General features: G+C 43.8%; 1 protein-coding gene across 4 annotated transcripts in view; it reads left to right on the top strand.

Annotated features, from left to right (window-relative positions):
* The window catches only part of TDP1 (tyrosyl-DNA phosphodiesterase 1), a 74,589-nt gene that overhangs the window by 49,775 nt on the left and 6,883 nt on the right, over positions 1 to 17,931 (top strand). For all 4 annotated transcript variants that reach the window (XM_019744840.2, XM_019744831.2, XM_074327054.1 and 1 more), the window contains exon 15: positions 8,333 to 8,441. In XM_019744840.2, coding sequence (XP_019600399.2) covers positions 8,333 to 8,441 — 109 coding nt within the window. The remainder of the gene's footprint in view (positions 1 to 8,332; positions 8,442 to 17,931) is intronic.

Below are 17,931 nucleotides of genomic sequence, written 5' to 3'. Positions count from 1 at the left end.
CCCTAAACCCCAACCCCACCTACCTTCGCTTCAGGTGCCCCTCCTTTGCATCCCACAGCTTTCTAGAAATGGGGGCTCATTCCATATCCCCTGATTTGTGATCTTGACTTTGTAGCTCTTTACTAGACTGAGCTGCTCTCTTATAGGGCTGGCACAGGGGAGGCTTAGTAACTGTTGATTGATGTCGCTTCCTGTAAGTTCCTAGAGTACACCCTGCCCTTGCTGTGAGGAGAACGAATGTGCGAAACAGTGGCTGTGGAAACTGTGGACTCAGTCCAGTGGGTGTTGCATGTACAAGGTGCTTAAATATGTTCACACATCTTGTAAGCAGTTTGCGGTGTGGAATAGCTCACCTATAGCCATCTTGTTGAAATTAAAGCATGTACACACACACACACTCATATACACACACACGCACGCACTACTGCAGTTCTTACAAATGCCAATCCCTGTATATTCACTGAACAGATGTCTTAAAAATTTCTGCATCAGTCATAATCTTAAAAGTAGTTACTGACATGAGCAGTTTATTGTAAAAGGAGGCCAGTATTATTTCTTTCTTTAGGTTTCTCTCTTCAGTACCAGCAAGACATGCCTTTTAATGTTTTTAGTTACATGTTTGCCAAATAGACTTAATACTCAGTACTGTAGTCATTCTGGCTGGACATCATCCAGAATCTGGTTTCTTGTGTTGAACAAACTCAAAGTCTGGAGGCTTTGCTGGAAATGAATGATAAAGATTTATTCAAGGGTCTTAGGGTTTGCAACTGGAAACACAACTAGGCAAAAACCCAGAGTGTTCCGGAGAAGAAAGAAAAGTTAAGAGTTCTTACAATAAAAAGTGCATTCTTAGCCCTCAGAGTGGCCCAGGATGATTGTCAGATGCCCAGCGGTCTGGATGATGGGTGCCAGGGGGTGTGGAGGGTGGGCACCAGGAGGTCCGGTCACATCAGTGGTCTGGATAAGGGACTGGACATGTCCATCCTTCAGGGGCGTAATGAGAGGGCTCTCTGGAGGTCTGATGTACATCCAGGCATTGACGCAGGCCTGCAAAGTTCAAAAGTTTAAGTTCCCAGGCTAGTTAAAGCAAGAATAGAATCGTTTCCTCATGCCTCAGCCTACTTAATTTTAGTAATTTAGCAACTTGACTAGAGTGACTTAATTTTATTTCTTCACTCTGTTCCTCACTTGAGATCAGCCCACCTCTGTGCTTGTTAGGCAGAACATTGTCCAAAACACCCACATTTCTGAGTTATCACCAACCGGAGTTGCCACTTTTGTCCTTCCCCAGTAGGCCGTCCTGGGCATTGTGTTCCGGAACGCTGACTGGAGGCCAGCATGGCAAACAGTCCGGTTTTGTGCTCAGAATGGCACAGCCTCAGACACTATGGAGGTACACCCAGTAGGGGCTCTGCAGCTCTCTGCTTTCCCACAGCACGATAAGGACCTGTCACTCGGGAACTGTATGAAGTGACACTCTGTAGGGCCTAACAACTAGTGGACGGAGAGCCAGCATTTCCCAGTCATTAAAAAGATGCCGTTGGAAACCTCTAGGATTGATCTGGAAGCTGATAAATCCCTGGTAACCAAATATTGATTTGTTCCCATTTTTTCTGCTTCTTTGAAACAAATTAATCAGTAAACACATCGTTTGGAGATCAACCTAACTTGCCACAGAGCAGAGTCAGTAACTTTTCCTTTGAGGGGGAACACTTGCGAGAGCTTTAGGGTTCGAGAGCTTCGGGGCTTTGTGTCAAGGTACCTTTGCCTGTGTACCCAGCACTTAGCAATTGTTGCTACCAGTGGCTGCTTCATGTTTGTTAACTTAAACCGAACACTTTATTCTCTTGAGGACTAATATTAACTTACCAAGTGGTTCATACAGGCTGACCCAGGGAGAGGCTGAGACTGAAACTCTGCTTCTATAAGCGGAGGGCAGGGAAGGGCCGGAGAGAGAGGCTGGCCACTCCAGTTTGGCAATTAATAGAGTTTATTAAGGGAAACTTACATACAAGTCATGTCTCCGGTGGCTGCAAGACCAAGTGGATCCCTTGACAGGTGCCAAAGAATTGTATGAAGTAACGTGGGGGCCAGTCAGGGGTAACGTGGGGGACGGGTATGTGAGTGCTACCAGGTACAGAAAATTACTTTGCATGCTTGACCAGGTCAGCATAACGGCCTCTTCAGAAACCAGCACAAGCAGGAGGCAGGGGAGGCGTGGTGATCTATGTCAGAATGAGCATCAGTTACGCCCAGATAGTCTCTAAGGCGGGTGTGCAGAAAGCAGCCTCCATTCTGGCCTGGGTCCAGCTGCCAGGACAGCAGTCGGGTCAGGGAGCAGTCTCCTCCACACGACTATATACTGATTTGGGGAGTTGTGCCTCTAGTATAGCTGTGTTTAACTCTTAGACTAATTCATGTAGCTTCTGAAAATCTTCGTTAGGAAAGACCCAGTGATGTCAAAGACCAGTAGCTGCAGTCCAAACCCTAAGGCATCTGTGCGTGTGTCGGGGAGATACAAGTGTTCCTCTCTTTGGACTTCATGCATGTTGGTGTTTATTGAGCACGTACTTTGTCAGGTGCGAGCCTGCCGAACACTTGGGGCTAGAATTCCTCCTCCCTCTCGGAGTAATGTACATAAGCATCTGAGAATCACGGGGCTGTGTCCAAAGCTGTTTCCTCCGACAGAGGTAGCCTGAGCACCCCTACCCATCTTAGGGCCACCTCACCACCTCTGGGTCACAGGTTCACTTGCCCCCAAGATGGCAGATTCTCTCTTTTCCATGATCAAAATCAAACCCCAAGAATTTTCAGTCTTAAAGTCTCTAATATGTTTTTTCTCTGTTCTGATTAAAGTATTGTCTCTTGTTGCCAAAAATGGCAGTGTTATTATAACTGTGGCTCTGGCTGGAAGAACCAATGAAATTTACAAGAGCCACACACTTTAACCCTCTCCTCTTGTTCCCCGAACCATCTCTGAGGACCTGCCCTGGACCCCGCCCATCAGTTGGGGGCTCTCAGGGTTTCCCAGGAGGCCACATCCATGTGACACTGTCTCGAGTGGTGTTTCTTCGTAGCCTCTCCCGTTCTCCCATTCAGTTGATGAAGCCAGGCCCTGGCACCTGCTCTCTCCTCTCACTCTCCTTCCTTTCACCTGTCCAGACCCAGTGCCGCGTCCTGTTCCATCTGCCCTATCAAGAGTTTTCTTCCTACTGCTGCCAGTCACGGTCTTCTCCGTCCTCTGGACTAACTGATCCCATCTCGCCCCTCTTTCCTCTTCTCGGCTGCAACCTCCTGCTGAGGCTGTCTCTGCTCTCCTGTCAGGGTCTGTGGTCCCCTGCCCCTACAGGTGAGCAGGGGCTCCCCTCGGCCCACAAGACAATGTCCAGAGTCCTTGGTATGACATCCAGGTCCACTGTGAACCAGAACAGCCTCCCAGCCCTTCCTGACACACCCTGGGGCTCTGTTACCCACGAGTGCTTGTTAGTGGACAGGTGAGGCAGGCTGGGGCAGCAGCTGCCCCTCACTCGTGTGATGCTGTGTGACTGTTCTGCCTCAGAGGCTCTGAAAGAACTCGGAAAGACACAGGATATAAACACACATTGGAGAGATGCGAAGGACCAAGAAAAAGAACTCTCTGCAACACACAGATTGAGGCTTAGGGACTTCAGGTCTGGAGGAGCCAGAAAGCAGAGAAGGGAGTTGGGATCCTGCTTATAAGCTGTTAGATGTTGGGCCTGTCACTTTACTTCTGTAGGCTTCCTTTTTCTCAGCTGTGGAATGGGGACAGTACAGGATCATTTGGGAAGTAAGAGTACAGGGCGCAGATGGCAGTTAGTATTAGCAGTAGCAGCAGCAGCAGCAGCAGCAGTGCAACAGAAGGTGGAAAGCAGACACTAAATTTCGAGTGACCAAAATCTTGGCGTCACACCCACGGTGACCTGCAGTTGTTCTTTCTCCTGCCGCGCACTCCTCCACTCACTCTCAGCCCTTTGCTCATCCAAGACCCGGCCTTGTCGGCCCTGTTACGTTTATTCTCCTCCATGAAGCTTCTCCGGAGCCCTGAGCTGGAAACTAGACTGCCTCCCAGGAAGGACAGACAGCCACCTTCCTGTAATTCACGTCCTTGTCACTTAGTCCATCTTTGATTGAGTGTGCTCTTTCTAGGAAATGCAGCTGCCATTACTGTTTTGCCCAGGAAAATGTGGAGAATGCTACTCAGCTACTGTGTTTCCCCGAGAATAAGCCCCGGTTAAGATCATCAGCCAGACAGACGCATTTAGTACGTTATGATGATGTTCCAGAAGATGATGACACGACTGTATTTGAGTTAATGTAGATTGTTGTACATGAAAAAATAAGACTTCCCCTGAAAATATGCCCTAATGTGTCTTTTGGAACAAACGTTAATGTAAGACCTGGTCTTATTTTCAGGGAAACACGGTAGATGCAACTAAAAAATCAATTGCAGCTCTAACTGAATTTGGAGCATGTTTCTTGTTCTGTGTGATTGAGCTCAGCTGCTAAACCTCACCCGTCACAGTGATAAATAACCAGCTCTTTTACTCCCAAAACTGATGAAGGGCAAAGCCAGTAATTTCTCATGTAAGCTACGAGTCCACCCTCTCACCTGGTGGTTCATAAGTGTGTTGTTCTAACTGTCTTGTAAGTATCCGTGCCTGGGAGGGTGCCTTCCTCTGTGTTGTAAAATGCCAAGCGATACCACTGAGATACATCAATGATGGTAATTAGAAGACAGCCTCAAATTATTTGACATCCAGATTGAAAGGAAAAGTGGTACTTTTTTTATATATTTGTAATACCCTAGAATTTGGATCAGAAATGACATTCCAAAACAAGCATGTTGCTTCCTGTCAGACATGGATGGCTCAAACCTTGTCTGTGAAGTTGGATGGCTGCCACAAAGTGTAGCCATCAGATCTGGGTCGAGGACATAAAGACCCTTAATCTTCACCATGATGCATTTGAAAGTAACAGAACTGAGCCCGGAAGAAGGAAATCGTTTTTACCCGAAACTCCATAAAGCATTCAATAGCCATCAAGTTGGCATCCTTCCCAACCTCTGGTCTCTCTCTTTTTAAAAATGTCAAGAACTGTGGTTTCCAGAATTTGGCCCGTCCTGACTTGGCCGGCCTCAGTATCATCACCTTTTAAATTCACAAGGAATTCCTCTTTTGCCATGGCTCCCAGTGGGTAAATGTGAGACCGTTCGTTTAGCGGAAGGAACACAGGCCCAAGCATCTGAAAGATGGGATTCGATTTCCGGCCTCGCCCCTTAGTACTGTGTGGCCTTGGGCAGCTCTTCAACCTCCAAATGTTTTTCCTCCTTTGTAAAACAGGAGCAATTACATCACAGAGAACACCCTGAATATCGTTATGTTATACTAATTTACATCCACGTGCCAGTTAGCATTCTAAATGACTTATGCTCACTATAGCCATTCGATAGATGAGGAAACTGAGACCCAGAAAGGTTAAGTAAGTTACCTAGAGTCACCAGCAAATCAGTCATACACAAATGTAAGAGATTACGATTGTCCTTAGATCCAGAATGTGTTGAAGGTAAGGTGTGAGGAGGGACCAGTGCTGACGGTTGCGGAGATGGCCCAGCAGCCCTGTGCCAAGTGGGAGGAAGTGTGGGGAGAGGACAGGCTGCAGGGTCCTTTTCCAGGTGTCCTGGCCTCTCTGCTCCCTTTCTCCTCTGCCCTCGTATATCCCTGTTTTTTTTTTCCTTTTTCCTTCAGTCTCTTTCAAATCCATGTCTTTCTTTCTGTTTCCACTGCCTGGCCCAACTCTCATCCAAACTCACCTCCTCATTTGTATTTCAGTTGTGGTTGTGATGATACTAACACTTGTGTCCCCATTACCATTTGCTACTCCAGCTCCCATTTTCTGGCCCTAGCAATCCCAGTCCGACCCTTTTCCAGTCTGTGCCAGTCTGCCTTTACAGTGGAACTTCTCTGTTCGAAAACCTCCTGCAGCTCCTCCCTGGATATCACAGGAAAGGCCACACTCTCACTGGGGTCCTGAGATGCTTCAGGTTGTAAGTGACAGTAGAGAAAAAAGGCAAACCCAGGGCAAGTCCCTGGCTTCAGGCCAGGCTAACTCCAGGCACTTGGGCCGTGTGCTAGAGTTTGGTTGGATGGACATCAGGGCGCCCAGCAACTCAGGGCTCACACCTTCCCAGACGAGCTCCCCAGCACAAACAGCTCTTCCCCGACACCTCTGCCTTGAGCCCTGTGCCCATCCCGAGTCACTGGCCAGGGGGTGGGTTCTGTTAAATGGGTACAACCGCAGATGTCCATGCTGCGTCCCATTCAAAACGCTCCACAGAGTTCCCCAGGGGTCCTGCTCTGCCTGAGTTCACTCACAGTCCCCACCCCACCCCCATGTGCCTGCTCTGTGCTTGTGCAACTCTGCTGTCAGTCACACTGCTCTCCCCAGATGTTCTCCCCTGCCCTCTCTGTTTATCAAAATTATAGCAGTTTTTCAAGGCCCAGCTGAAATATTTTCTACTAGGCTTTTCCTTTTCCTGCAATTGGTGAACGGCCATTCCTTCCTTTTCTGTCTCGAGTTTGTCTCGGCATCCCTCACGTGCCATCTTTCTCTATGCTGCTAACCACTCTTCATCGGTGCTGTAACGCACCACCTCTCCAGAGCTTGACACGCAGAAAGTACTTCCACGCCACTTAGGTCATTCGCGTTAATGCAGAAGCCCAAAAGTAAGCAGGGAAGGTGTTTTCATCCCGTTTTTACAGCATTGCTTGAACACCAGCTCTGCGCCAAGACTTGTGCTCGGTGCTAAAGTAAGAAACATTAGTAAGGTAATATACAGACGTTTTATCATTTTGGTTTTACAAACGAGCAAATTGAGGCCTAATATGTAAGTGGCCGAGTGTCCAACTGACCATCTTTTGTAAGTTCCTGGAACATGGATGCTCTTTGCCACCTCTGGGCCTTTACAGGTGCTCTTTCCCCCACCTAGAACTTTTTTTTTTTCCACGCTCACCTGACCAAACCCTACTCAGCTTTCAGAGTTTAATTAAAATGTCGATTTTTTAGGGAGGCTTCCGTTGACCATCCTCTCCCCACAGTCTAAAACAGGCCTGCTACTCTGTCTTCTAGGACTCCTGTTTTTCTTTATCACGCTTATCACTAACTCTAGTTACTTTACCTTTTAACATGAATATGCTTAATGTTTCCCAGCCAGACTGTACAGCCCACAAGGATAGGAAGTGTGGCGGATACTCAGTGCCTGGCACCCCTGCCTGACACGGAGGAGGAACTCAGAAACAATGTGTTGAATGAACGAATGCAAACATGAGCCATTCACACAGCTCAGTAAATTGCCAAAGGCTAGAACTCACAGTCAGCATGACTCCAGCTCTTCGCATGTCCCACGCGTGCTACGGCCGCAACCTCCCCTCCTAAGTTATGTGCTCACCAAGACTAAGAACTGTAGTCCTAGCTCTTTGTGTGGGTTCGTAAGATGCGAACACAGTTTGATAGGGATTTAGGATACGAAGGGTGGATATATGTCTGAATGCGTGGACAGAAGGAATGAGAGACAGATGGACAGACTCACGAACGAAGTTCCAGGATAATCCTCAAAGGGACCCAGGGGTGACCAGTGTTTGGGGGTGGGGGGAGAACAGAGCTAACGAGTCGAGCACCTGCACTCCGTCAGGCCGTGTTAGAAGGAAATGACAGTCACGGACATCAGCCTCCATACAGAACCCGAATTTGCACCCTGATTAAGATCCAAAATCAACACCCTGTTCTGGAGTTCTTGGAATAAACCTTCCGTTTTGTTGGATCTTGAAGTGTTCTCACTTTTATATTCCTGTCACATTATATTGGAATGCTTTCATTTCACATGAAAGCAACTTTTGTTTCTTGTTACACCAGAGTGAGCAGCCTGTTACTATAGCAATATTGAAAGTATTTTGAGATATTTTTATACAGTCTTCTAAATACTCACTGTAAACTACCGTACATAGCGGTTAGTAGAAAGGGACTATAATATCCCAAATTGTTTTACTCTAGTATCTTTATATCCTTTATTACACTTTTGCAAACTTTGCTATAATTTAATTCCTGAAATTTGAACCTCTTTTATTCCTGAGAAAGAATAATTTGGGGAAGTGTAAATAATTGGGGGAGTGTAAATGTATTCGACCTAGTGAACACTGAAAGTAGTTCTGAAATAACTTGCATTTTGTTGTGAATGCCATAAAGATACAACTGCTTCTGAGATCTGTCTTTTTCAAAAACATGGGTGTAATCATAGATTCCTTCTGTGTGTCTGCAGGGCCTGGACAGCTTCAAAGTGAAACAGAAATTCTTCTCAGGCAGCCAGGAACCAACAGCCTCCTTCCCTGTGCCATATGATCTGCCTCCAGAACTGTACGGAAGTAAAGGTGAGACACAGATGAAGGAAAACCTTGGGTTTTATGGACCAGAGCAGAAACAGAGCCCAGGAAAAGCCACTGATCTCTTAGTGGGAGGCTGGCTTGTGGAACACTCTGGAAGTATGGGTCTGTTCCTTGTGCTGCCCTGTTTAGGGCCACTGGAGCCATAGTTCTCAAACTGGCTGTTCTCGGCACCTCTCTGCACTCGTATCATTATTGAGGACCATAAGGAGCTTTTATATATGTGGGGTTTTATATCTGTTGATAGTTACTATATCAGAAATTAAAACCAACAAATTCGAATATATTTGCTTTTAAAAAAAGCAATAAACCCATTATAATATATATAATATATATATATATATGTATATATGTAACATATATATATATATTTTTTATGACTACCCCCCACACCCAAAAAAAAAAGCTAATGAGGCAGGTTGTATTGTTTATATTTTTTACAAACCTCTTTCTATCCTGGTTGACAGAAGACAGCTGGAGTCTCATAGCTGCTCTGTTGTGATATTACACGTCACGTAGCTTCTGTACACTAGTGAGAAAGTGAAAGTGACCAATAATAGCTTAAAATTATGATGAAAATAATTTTGACTTCACAGCCCTGCCCCCCTTAAAAGGGAGAACCCCAAGTCACACTTTGAAAATGGCTAAGCTATGACTTTCTTAAGGGCAGTGACCGTGTATTTTTCACAATAGGAAGTCAGTGGAATTTTGGTTCCGATTCCTGGTGTTTCTGGAGGAAGGCTTGCTAGCTGGTGTAGGTGGTACCACCTCTGACCCAGGCCCACGGGCTGCAGTTATGCTTTTCTCAGCCAGACAGGCTGAATGTCTATCTGCCTTTGAGGCGAATTCACACTTAGACTCATACAGGAAAGTCACACTTATCAGACTCAATCAGGTCTGCAGGGGGAATAAACTTTCTCCTACCCTCAAGGTTCTTTCAGCTAGTCTACTAATCAAATAGACAGGAGACAGATTAGCAAGAGAAAATAACCAAATGTAATACATATGTACGTATGGGAAGCCCGTAGATATGAGAGAGTCAGAAACCCCACCTGTAAGCGGTTCAGAGATGGGGAACAAGGGAGTATAAAAAGACATCCTGAGCTAGAGGGGAGGTTGTACACCTTGGGGGCTTCAAAAGGTCACTGCCGAATGATAAGATCAGATGCTTAGTAAATAAGTTTGCCCTGCCCTATAGATAGGTCAAAAGAGCTTATCGCTGATAATAGCTTATTATGGGCAAGACCCCTAATTCAAGTTTTTCTAGGTAGTTAAGAGAGGGGCAGAAGTTTCTCCTGAGCCTGGGTCTAAAGTTGCCTTTAGCTCACAACAATCTGCATGCCACAGACACACATCTGGGGTCACTCTCATTCGAAACCCCCACACAGGCCATCCTTATTAATTTACAATGGTAAATGCTCATACCACCACAACCAGGATATTTTTTCCTGGAAGGTCTCCAGAGGTCTATATGCATAGCCAAATTATGATCTATAGTTTTGGAGTGAATGCTGAATCTGAACAGGGCAAATTTGGTTTTTGATCGGAAGGTTTTACTGACATCACCCCATTAAAATTCCAAAATATCTGATTCCATAACAGTCAGCCCAGTGGGTCCCTTTGTTCCTGAGACAGTGATGGATGGGGTCTAGCTACTTACCCACCCTTTATGGCTTTGTGGTGAACCGAACCCCCCCTTGTGATGAACCCATTTCTTACCGTATTTCCCCGAAAATAAGACCTAACAGGAAAATAAGCCCTAGCATGATTTTTCAGGATGCTCGTACTGTAAGCCCTACCCCAAAAATAAACCCCAGTTTAGATCATCAGCCAGACAGACACATTTAGTACATCTGTTGCAACACATGACGGATGTATTAAATTATAAAATAATATATAATTAAACATAAATAAATAACATTATTGACATGAATACTTAAAAACAAATGATAATGTAAATTGTAATTAAATATTTGTAAATACCCAAGTGGGCGCCTTTGGATGAGAGGTAAGCGCCTATGCAAACAGACGAACTTGAGACTTACTGCCGAATGACCAATCGGAGTACAGATACAATACGCAAATAACATGTGCACTTGATAACGAATGGACGTGTTTGTGTCTAATATGAATCTTCATAATTCTAGACGTCATGTGTTGTAACGGACATACTTAATGGTTGTGTGAAATAACGTTTTCTGAATTTTTGGTGCCTGCAATTTTTCATCACTTTTGCGTGGACCATCATTCTTTTTTACACCCCCCCCTTCGCCTCCCCCAGCTCCGGTTCAAGCCATTGTTTCTCAGTCTGGTTGTGCAGGACACAGCTCCCTGGCCCAGGCTGGTGTGATGAGCCTTGCGCTCACCCAGCTGAGGCAGTCCGTCACCGGTCGGCCGCTCACGGCAGCTCACGGCAGCTCTCACCGGCTGCCGGCCACTTACGATGGCTGCCGGCCACTGACGCTGGCCGCCGGCCACTGACGCTGGCCGCCGGCCACTGACACTGGCCATAGCCACTCAATGGCAGCGCACAGTAGCCCACGGCAGCACATAGCAGCTCATGCTGTCTGCCAGCTGCTCATGGTGTTACACTGTAGCACACAGCAGCCTATGGCAGCTCACCCCAACCTCCGGCTGCTCACGGCAGCCCAGCTCCAGGGAGAGCTGTGCACAGTCTTAGCTGTAGAGGACACAGTTCACTGGCCCATGTGGGAATCGAACCGGTGGCCTTCAGCATTAGGAGCACAGCGCTCCAACCACCTGAGCCACTAGGCCGGCCCTGGACCATCATTCTTAATTGTCATCATTTTTGTTGCCACTCCTGTCTCGTAAGCCTTCAGTTAACACTTAATATAATGGTAGATTTAAAAGGAATGATATTTTGACCCCCAGACAAGATGAGTGCAAAAAGAAAGAGCTGTTCTATCGAGTATGAGAAAGGAATCATGGAGCACTCCCGGGGCAAGAATCTTACGGCTTTCTGCAAAGAGAAGAGGTTGGATCTCTGAATGGTCCTAAAATGGCGAGCGGAATATGATAACCTCAGTCAGCAGGTGGATGAGGGAAATGCTAAGAAGCACAAGTGTGGATCAGGTCGGCAACCATTAGTTCCTGAGCTGAAAGACATCATCTGTGAATGGATTGCTGACAGGAGAGCAAAGGCTTTGGTTGTGTGCAGGGCTGATAGTCAAGCATTTGCCCTTGCAATGGCACCACAGTTAGAAACATCCCCAGAAGAATTATATCCCAAGAAGAAGAAATATCCCCAGAAACTAAGATATCTGTATCACAACACTGGCTGGATGGCTTCCTTCAAAAATATGAACTGTCTCTAAGAAGATTGACAACACTGTTCAAGCTGAAAGATACTGAAGTTATTAAACGTACACTTGCATTCAAGTCCTGTGTTGATGGCATTGACTTTTCTAAATACCAACTCTCCAACATGATTGCTATGGATGAAACTGCAGTGTTTATGGGCCAAGGATGTCAAACGACAGTTGATCAGAGGGGTGCCTCGTCAATCTACATTCCCTCCACTGGTTACAAAAGTGCATGTGTTACCTGTATTTTGGCAATTCGTCTGGATGGAAAGAAAGCCCCACCTCTAATTATCACTAAGGGCAAGAAAGGTAAGATTGAAAGTGTTTCAGGCATTTATGTTCTTGAAATCGAAAAGCCTGGTGCACACAAGCAGTTACAAGGAAGTGGGTTGATTTAATGCTGCCACTTGTTTTGCGAGGTGGCCAAAGAGGACTGCTAGTCTAGGATTCAGCCAGCACTCACTGCACTAAAGACATGAAGAACTTCCTTGCAGAGAGAAGAATAGGTCAAATAATGATTCCCGCAGGAATGACTGCCTATCTCTAGACTCTTGATATTGCAATAAACAAGCCATTCAAGGACCATTTGCACATGGAAATCAATGACTACATTGAAAATAGAATGGAGAGAAATCAGCGTAGAAACTTTGTGAAGCCTAGCCTCCAAGAGGTCGTTTCTTGGGTGAAGAATTCAGTCACTGGACAGCTGTGTTGGATACAATCACTGCCAGCTGTGTTGCCAATGCACTGCCAGCAGGCTACATGGACAAGAAGTGCTCATTTAAGGAGAGCTCTATTGCTGGACATGAGAGATTGGGGCCAATGGTTCTACAGGAAATGGAGTCACAAGAAATTCAAGCCAGAATTCGGGGTTTGGAGAGTTATGATGATGTTCCAGAAGATGACATGACTGTATTTGAATAAATGTAGATTGTTGGACATGAAAAAAAAGACATCCCTTGAAAATAAGCCCTAATGCAACTTTTGGAGCAAAAATTAATATAAGACCCAGTATTATTTTCGGGGAAATAACAGTAGATTGATTGTGTTGACACATCTCACATGTAATCCTATCTCATGCTGTCTGGTGTGCCAGCCAGTCTTACAGCTGACTATATATATATAAAGGGTGCCAAAAAATGTATACACATTTTAAGGAAAAAAAAACTATTAAAATTACGCTGATGGTAACCACTTTGAGCACCTCTTGTAATTGCAGAAGTCAAACATGACTTGTATCCATCTTTTGTTATCAGTATATATTGAGTATTACAATTTTAATAATTTTCCTTTCTTGAAATGTGTACACATTTTTTGGCACCCTCTTTATATGATCAGTTGTGCTGATACTAAGTTTCAAAAGGCATTCTTGCTCCCCTTCTTTTCAAGCTGTGCACTTCTTTTTTTGAGTCCTCTAAATTTTTGTGTATTCATGCATATTCATTTTTGACTAGCAAGATTATATAGGTTTTATCAGAATTTCAAGGAATCTGACCACACCACATACACACACAAGTGGAAAACATTGCTTTAGAACCAGACTGTTTTAAGTGCAGCGCTATAACTTGTTAAGTGACCTTGGGCAGTTATTTGCAATCTCTAGACCTTGTGTTTCTATCTGCAAAACAATAAGAATGCCTCCCTCAGAATGAAACTAAGATATCTGTAATACACTTAACACAGTGTTTTAGTTCAGAATTAGCAGTCAGTAAATGTTAGCCATTGTTTTCGTTGTCAACGTAAGAAACGTCCAAACCTGTAGAGGATTTTTATGAGTTTATTTGAGCCAAACTGACAACGATTGCCAGGAAGCAAAATCTCATTGGATTGAGAAAATGTTCCAGAGAATGGTAGTTTTGCGGCTTATTTTATACATTAGAAGCAAAGGAGACATAAGGGGGCAGTTACATGAAAACCATTGGTGGTAGATAAAGCGGGCAGGAGAAAGCAAAGCAGGGAGATCTCTGGGATTGGATAAAAGGTAAAATGGAGAACGTACTTCCTTTACATTAGTGGGTACAGGACAGTTAATAATTAACACTTACAGCACATACAGAGGGTATGTGGGCAACAAGATGCCAGTGAGGGGCTGTGGTGCAGAGGTTGTGCCCTGAAGCATCTAGAAAAGGAGATTACTCTGACATTTCAAAGGTATGTTATCTTAGATGTAAAGACAATAGACAGGCATCACTTCAGGTAAAGACTGACCTTTTCAAGGAAGCTACAGGCCTAGGACGTGACTACCTGCCATGACTTGCTTTTAGTTAGGAATTTGTATGTTCAGACCATCCTATGTGGTTACTTTCGGTCTCTGAGTTTGTAAGACCCACCATGCAGGCCTCCTCTGAGCTCATCAGGTTTAGTTTGTGGCCGCTTTTTCATCCACACTGTTACCTAAAATGTCCAGTTTAGCTCCTGGCATATAGTAGGGGATTGGTGTTCATTCTCTCCACTGCTCCTTGGTGAGCTGATGATGAAAAGAGCCTAAGGCTTCTGCAAGACAGTCTTTAGACCTGTGAGCAACACAGACACTGATAATCTGTCCTTCCCTCTAGGGTTTGTGCTGCACTTTTGTCTTTCCTCCCTTTCTCTGTTCTTCACGTTCCTTTTGTTTGTTTTTAACCTGAGTTCTCTGGAAGAAACATTGGACCCGGGGACTACCTGTAACTGCCTTAGGCTTTTGTCTGGCCTTGGGCCTTTTATTTCCCACCCCCAGCCCTGAATCTTAGCTGGAATTCTACCCCCTCCTTTTAGCCCAAACTTCCAAAGGACTGTGAAAGCAGAGTAGAAGAGATAGAGAAGCCTTAAAATTATCCTGAGGCCCAATAGAAAAGACATTCCCAAGAATTTAAAGTTTACAGCTGGGTAGTGTCTTAGACCCAGTAATGATAAATCTTTTATTTGGCCAGCAAGCAGGATGCTTTCCATGGTTTAGCTGAGTTTTCTTTATTTTTTCTGCATCTCCTTTGAAAGATACATATAAGAGAGACTGTAGCATTTTATTTTTAATCACTACTACTACCACACTGCTTTAAAAGCATGAACAATAATGGCAGTGATTCCGATTGTCACCATTTCTTATATAGCCAACGTTCGAGGGAGTCCTATGGCCGATAAAAAGGCATTTTACCAAGGTTTGGAAAAGTGAGTGCTAAGAACATTTCAAAAGCACTTCATTTGAAAAAGTGATTTTCAAGCCACTGTAACACATGTAAGATCTTGCTAAATCAGAAGGCAACACAAAAAAAGAAAGACTGCTGTGAACACATTCCATGTTTCCCCGAAAATAAGACCTAGCCGTACCATCAGCTCTGATGTGTCTTTTGGAGCAAAAATTAATAAGACCCGGTCTTATTTTACTGTAATGTAAGACCGGGTCTAATATGATACGATACGATACGATCCAATACAATACAATAAGACCGGGTCTTATACAATACCGTATTTCCCCGAAAATAAGACCTAACCGGACAATCAGCTCTAATGCTTCTTGGGGCAAAGATTAATATAAGACCCAGTTTTATAGGTATTATATGAGACCGGGTCTTATTTTAATTTTTCCTCCAAAAGATGCATTAGAATTGATGGTCTAGTAGGTCTTATTTTCAGGGAAACACAGTTGCAGTTCAGTATAAGAGGCTTCCAGACATCTTGAAACAAAGAAACTGGTCAAATAAAGTAAAGCAGAAACAAAGTCTGGGCTACGGGTATACCTTGCTTCGCCCAGTGTTCACTGCTTGTTCGTTCTCTTCACGAGTCTGTATTGAGAACCTGACTGTGCAGACACCGCCGAGGTGCTTGGAATATGTCAGTGAATGAGACGGACCCAAATCCTTGCTCTCACTGAGTTTCCATTTACTCTTATGCTGTAAACTTACAGTTAACCAAAGTCATTTTGCTAACAGGAGTTGTATTCTTAAAAGAAAACTTTTATAAAGCAAAATAATCATTTTAAATCTAACTTAAATTATTCCCATAAGTCCCACTTAATGTGTGACCTTGAGCCTGAAGAGAAAGTGAAATAGTTAAGTGTTCACTCTCTCCTGAGCCCTATACCAAAGGCATCTGCTTGCACTCCCTTTTTAGCTTATGTTCTTTCATTATCTGGTATACTATTGAGAGAGTAAAGCTTATCTTATTTGGATTTAAAGAATAAGTTATATGTCAAGTTTAAGAGGTAAACATACGAGCTTCAAAGGTTTTACTTTATTGAGTGATCTTTTTTTAATACACGTGGTATATGTATAGTATTCTTTCAAAATTTTTACATAACTTCAGATTTACAAAAAGTTACAAGAAAAGTACAACAAATTTCCGTATACCCTTTCACCCAGGTTCCCCAAATATCTATATTTTATCATATTTGCATAATTCTCTCTATGGCTCATATGTTAATTGTTAATTTTTTTCTGACCCATTGGAGAGACAGTTGCAAGCATGAAGTCACTTTTTCTCTAACCACTTCGATATATATTTCCTAAAACTAAAGACATTCTCTTACATAACCAGAGTACTATGAGGAACTGGAAATTTCCCCCCTTCCCCTCTTAGTTCTTCTCACTGGTCAAATAATTGAAACGACATAAGACAGATTAAAAGGGGGAAATAAGGGAATTTAATTACGTATATACATGGAATGGGAGGGGTGCTGTAGGAGAACTTGAGACCCAAGGACAAACCAGGCAGTTGAAGCTTATATGCCTTCTTGAGTAAGGAGGGTGGGGGTAAGCGTCTGAACTTCAAAGAGCAGGAACACAATTTACGTGGAGGTGGAAAAGCAAATGTTTGGTCAACAAATGTTTGCTGGACCTTCTTTAACAATGGGACACAGACAGGACTTTGATCAAAGGGGCCATGCTAGGTTCGTCCCCATCTATCACACTAGTTCATATTGGACTATAGTTATCTGTGACAATCCTCCCTTCCTGGAGCAGGTCCTCTGTGAATTCTTTAAGGCAGTTTGGGGGAAGGTCAAAGGTTTTCCCCAAGTCTTTTGTTTCTTAAGAATATCAGCTTAAAATCAATATCCAAAAGGCATATTTTGGGGTGGCAAATTCTGCTCCCCCTCAGTTCCCAAATGGTTTAATCATTCCCCTTACTGTTTGATTAATTTCTCGCATTTAGACAGCATGGCAATAAACTTCGGTGCAGACCTATCAGCATTATTGCTGAATAGTAGAGTCTAGATTCATATCTTTGTCAGGGAAACAGAAAGTTGATTTAATATTCTAATCCAAAGACAATGCAAGAGGTAAATCACTGAAAATCGTTGGTATGTTTCATTTTAATTTTTAAGGAGCTGGTATTTTGTTTTTTAAATGAGGCAGCCAAAATCTTTTAGACATGATTTTGATCATGTCCTTTAAGATGATCTGTTTTTGTTTTATATTATAGCACAAACAGAAAGCTGAAATTAAACTTCCAGCTTAGCTTTTTTTCTAATTAAAGTTTACTGGGGTGATAATTGTTAAGAAAGTCACATAGGTTTCAGGTGGACAATTCTGTAATATAGCATCTATGTATCACATTGTGTGTTCACCACCCAGAGTCAGTTCTCTTTCCATCACCATATACCAGCTTAGCTTTTAACATGACTTCATCATCAGAAAGTTTGAGGAAATCTAGAATTAGCAAAGTAAAGAGTCACTTACCAGATTACCTTGAAATAAATAAGTACTTGGTGTTTAGCAATTTGTATTATTCTTCCTCCCACTAGGTTAGAATATTCTGGGCCGGCCTGGTGCCCCAGGCGGTTGGAGCTCCAATGCTCCTAACCCAAAGGGTTCGATTCCCACCTGGGCCAGTGGGCTCTCAACCACAAGGTTGCCGGTTCGATTAATATATATATAATATTCTGTTCTACTTTATTTAATTACAGGTTAATATGGGTGGGTTCTTCACAAAGAAGGGTGTTAATGGGTTTCAGATAATACTGATAGTGCTGTAAACCTAAAAATAAAAGACCAAAGTGAGAGGCAACAAGTATTTATTTGATACCCAACAGAAGAGCTATTCTGGAAGCACTCATTCAGGCAGAAACCCAAAGAGTGTTCTGTTTAGGAGGTGAAGGCAAGGGGTATTTATGAGAAAGGGAAGGGGAGCAATGACGCAAGTAGAAGGAAGGAATTTCTGTGGGTGTTAATAAGGTCAGGAAT

The sequence above is a fragment of the Rhinolophus sinicus genome, linkage group LG03 (genome assembly GCF_036562045.2).
Source record: "Rhinolophus sinicus isolate RSC01 linkage group LG03, ASM3656204v1, whole genome shotgun sequence".
In the NCBI taxonomy this organism is placed as follows: domain Eukaryota; kingdom Metazoa; phylum Chordata; class Mammalia; order Chiroptera; family Rhinolophidae; genus Rhinolophus; species Rhinolophus sinicus.
This window is presented reverse-complemented; position numbering and strand designations above follow the sequence as displayed.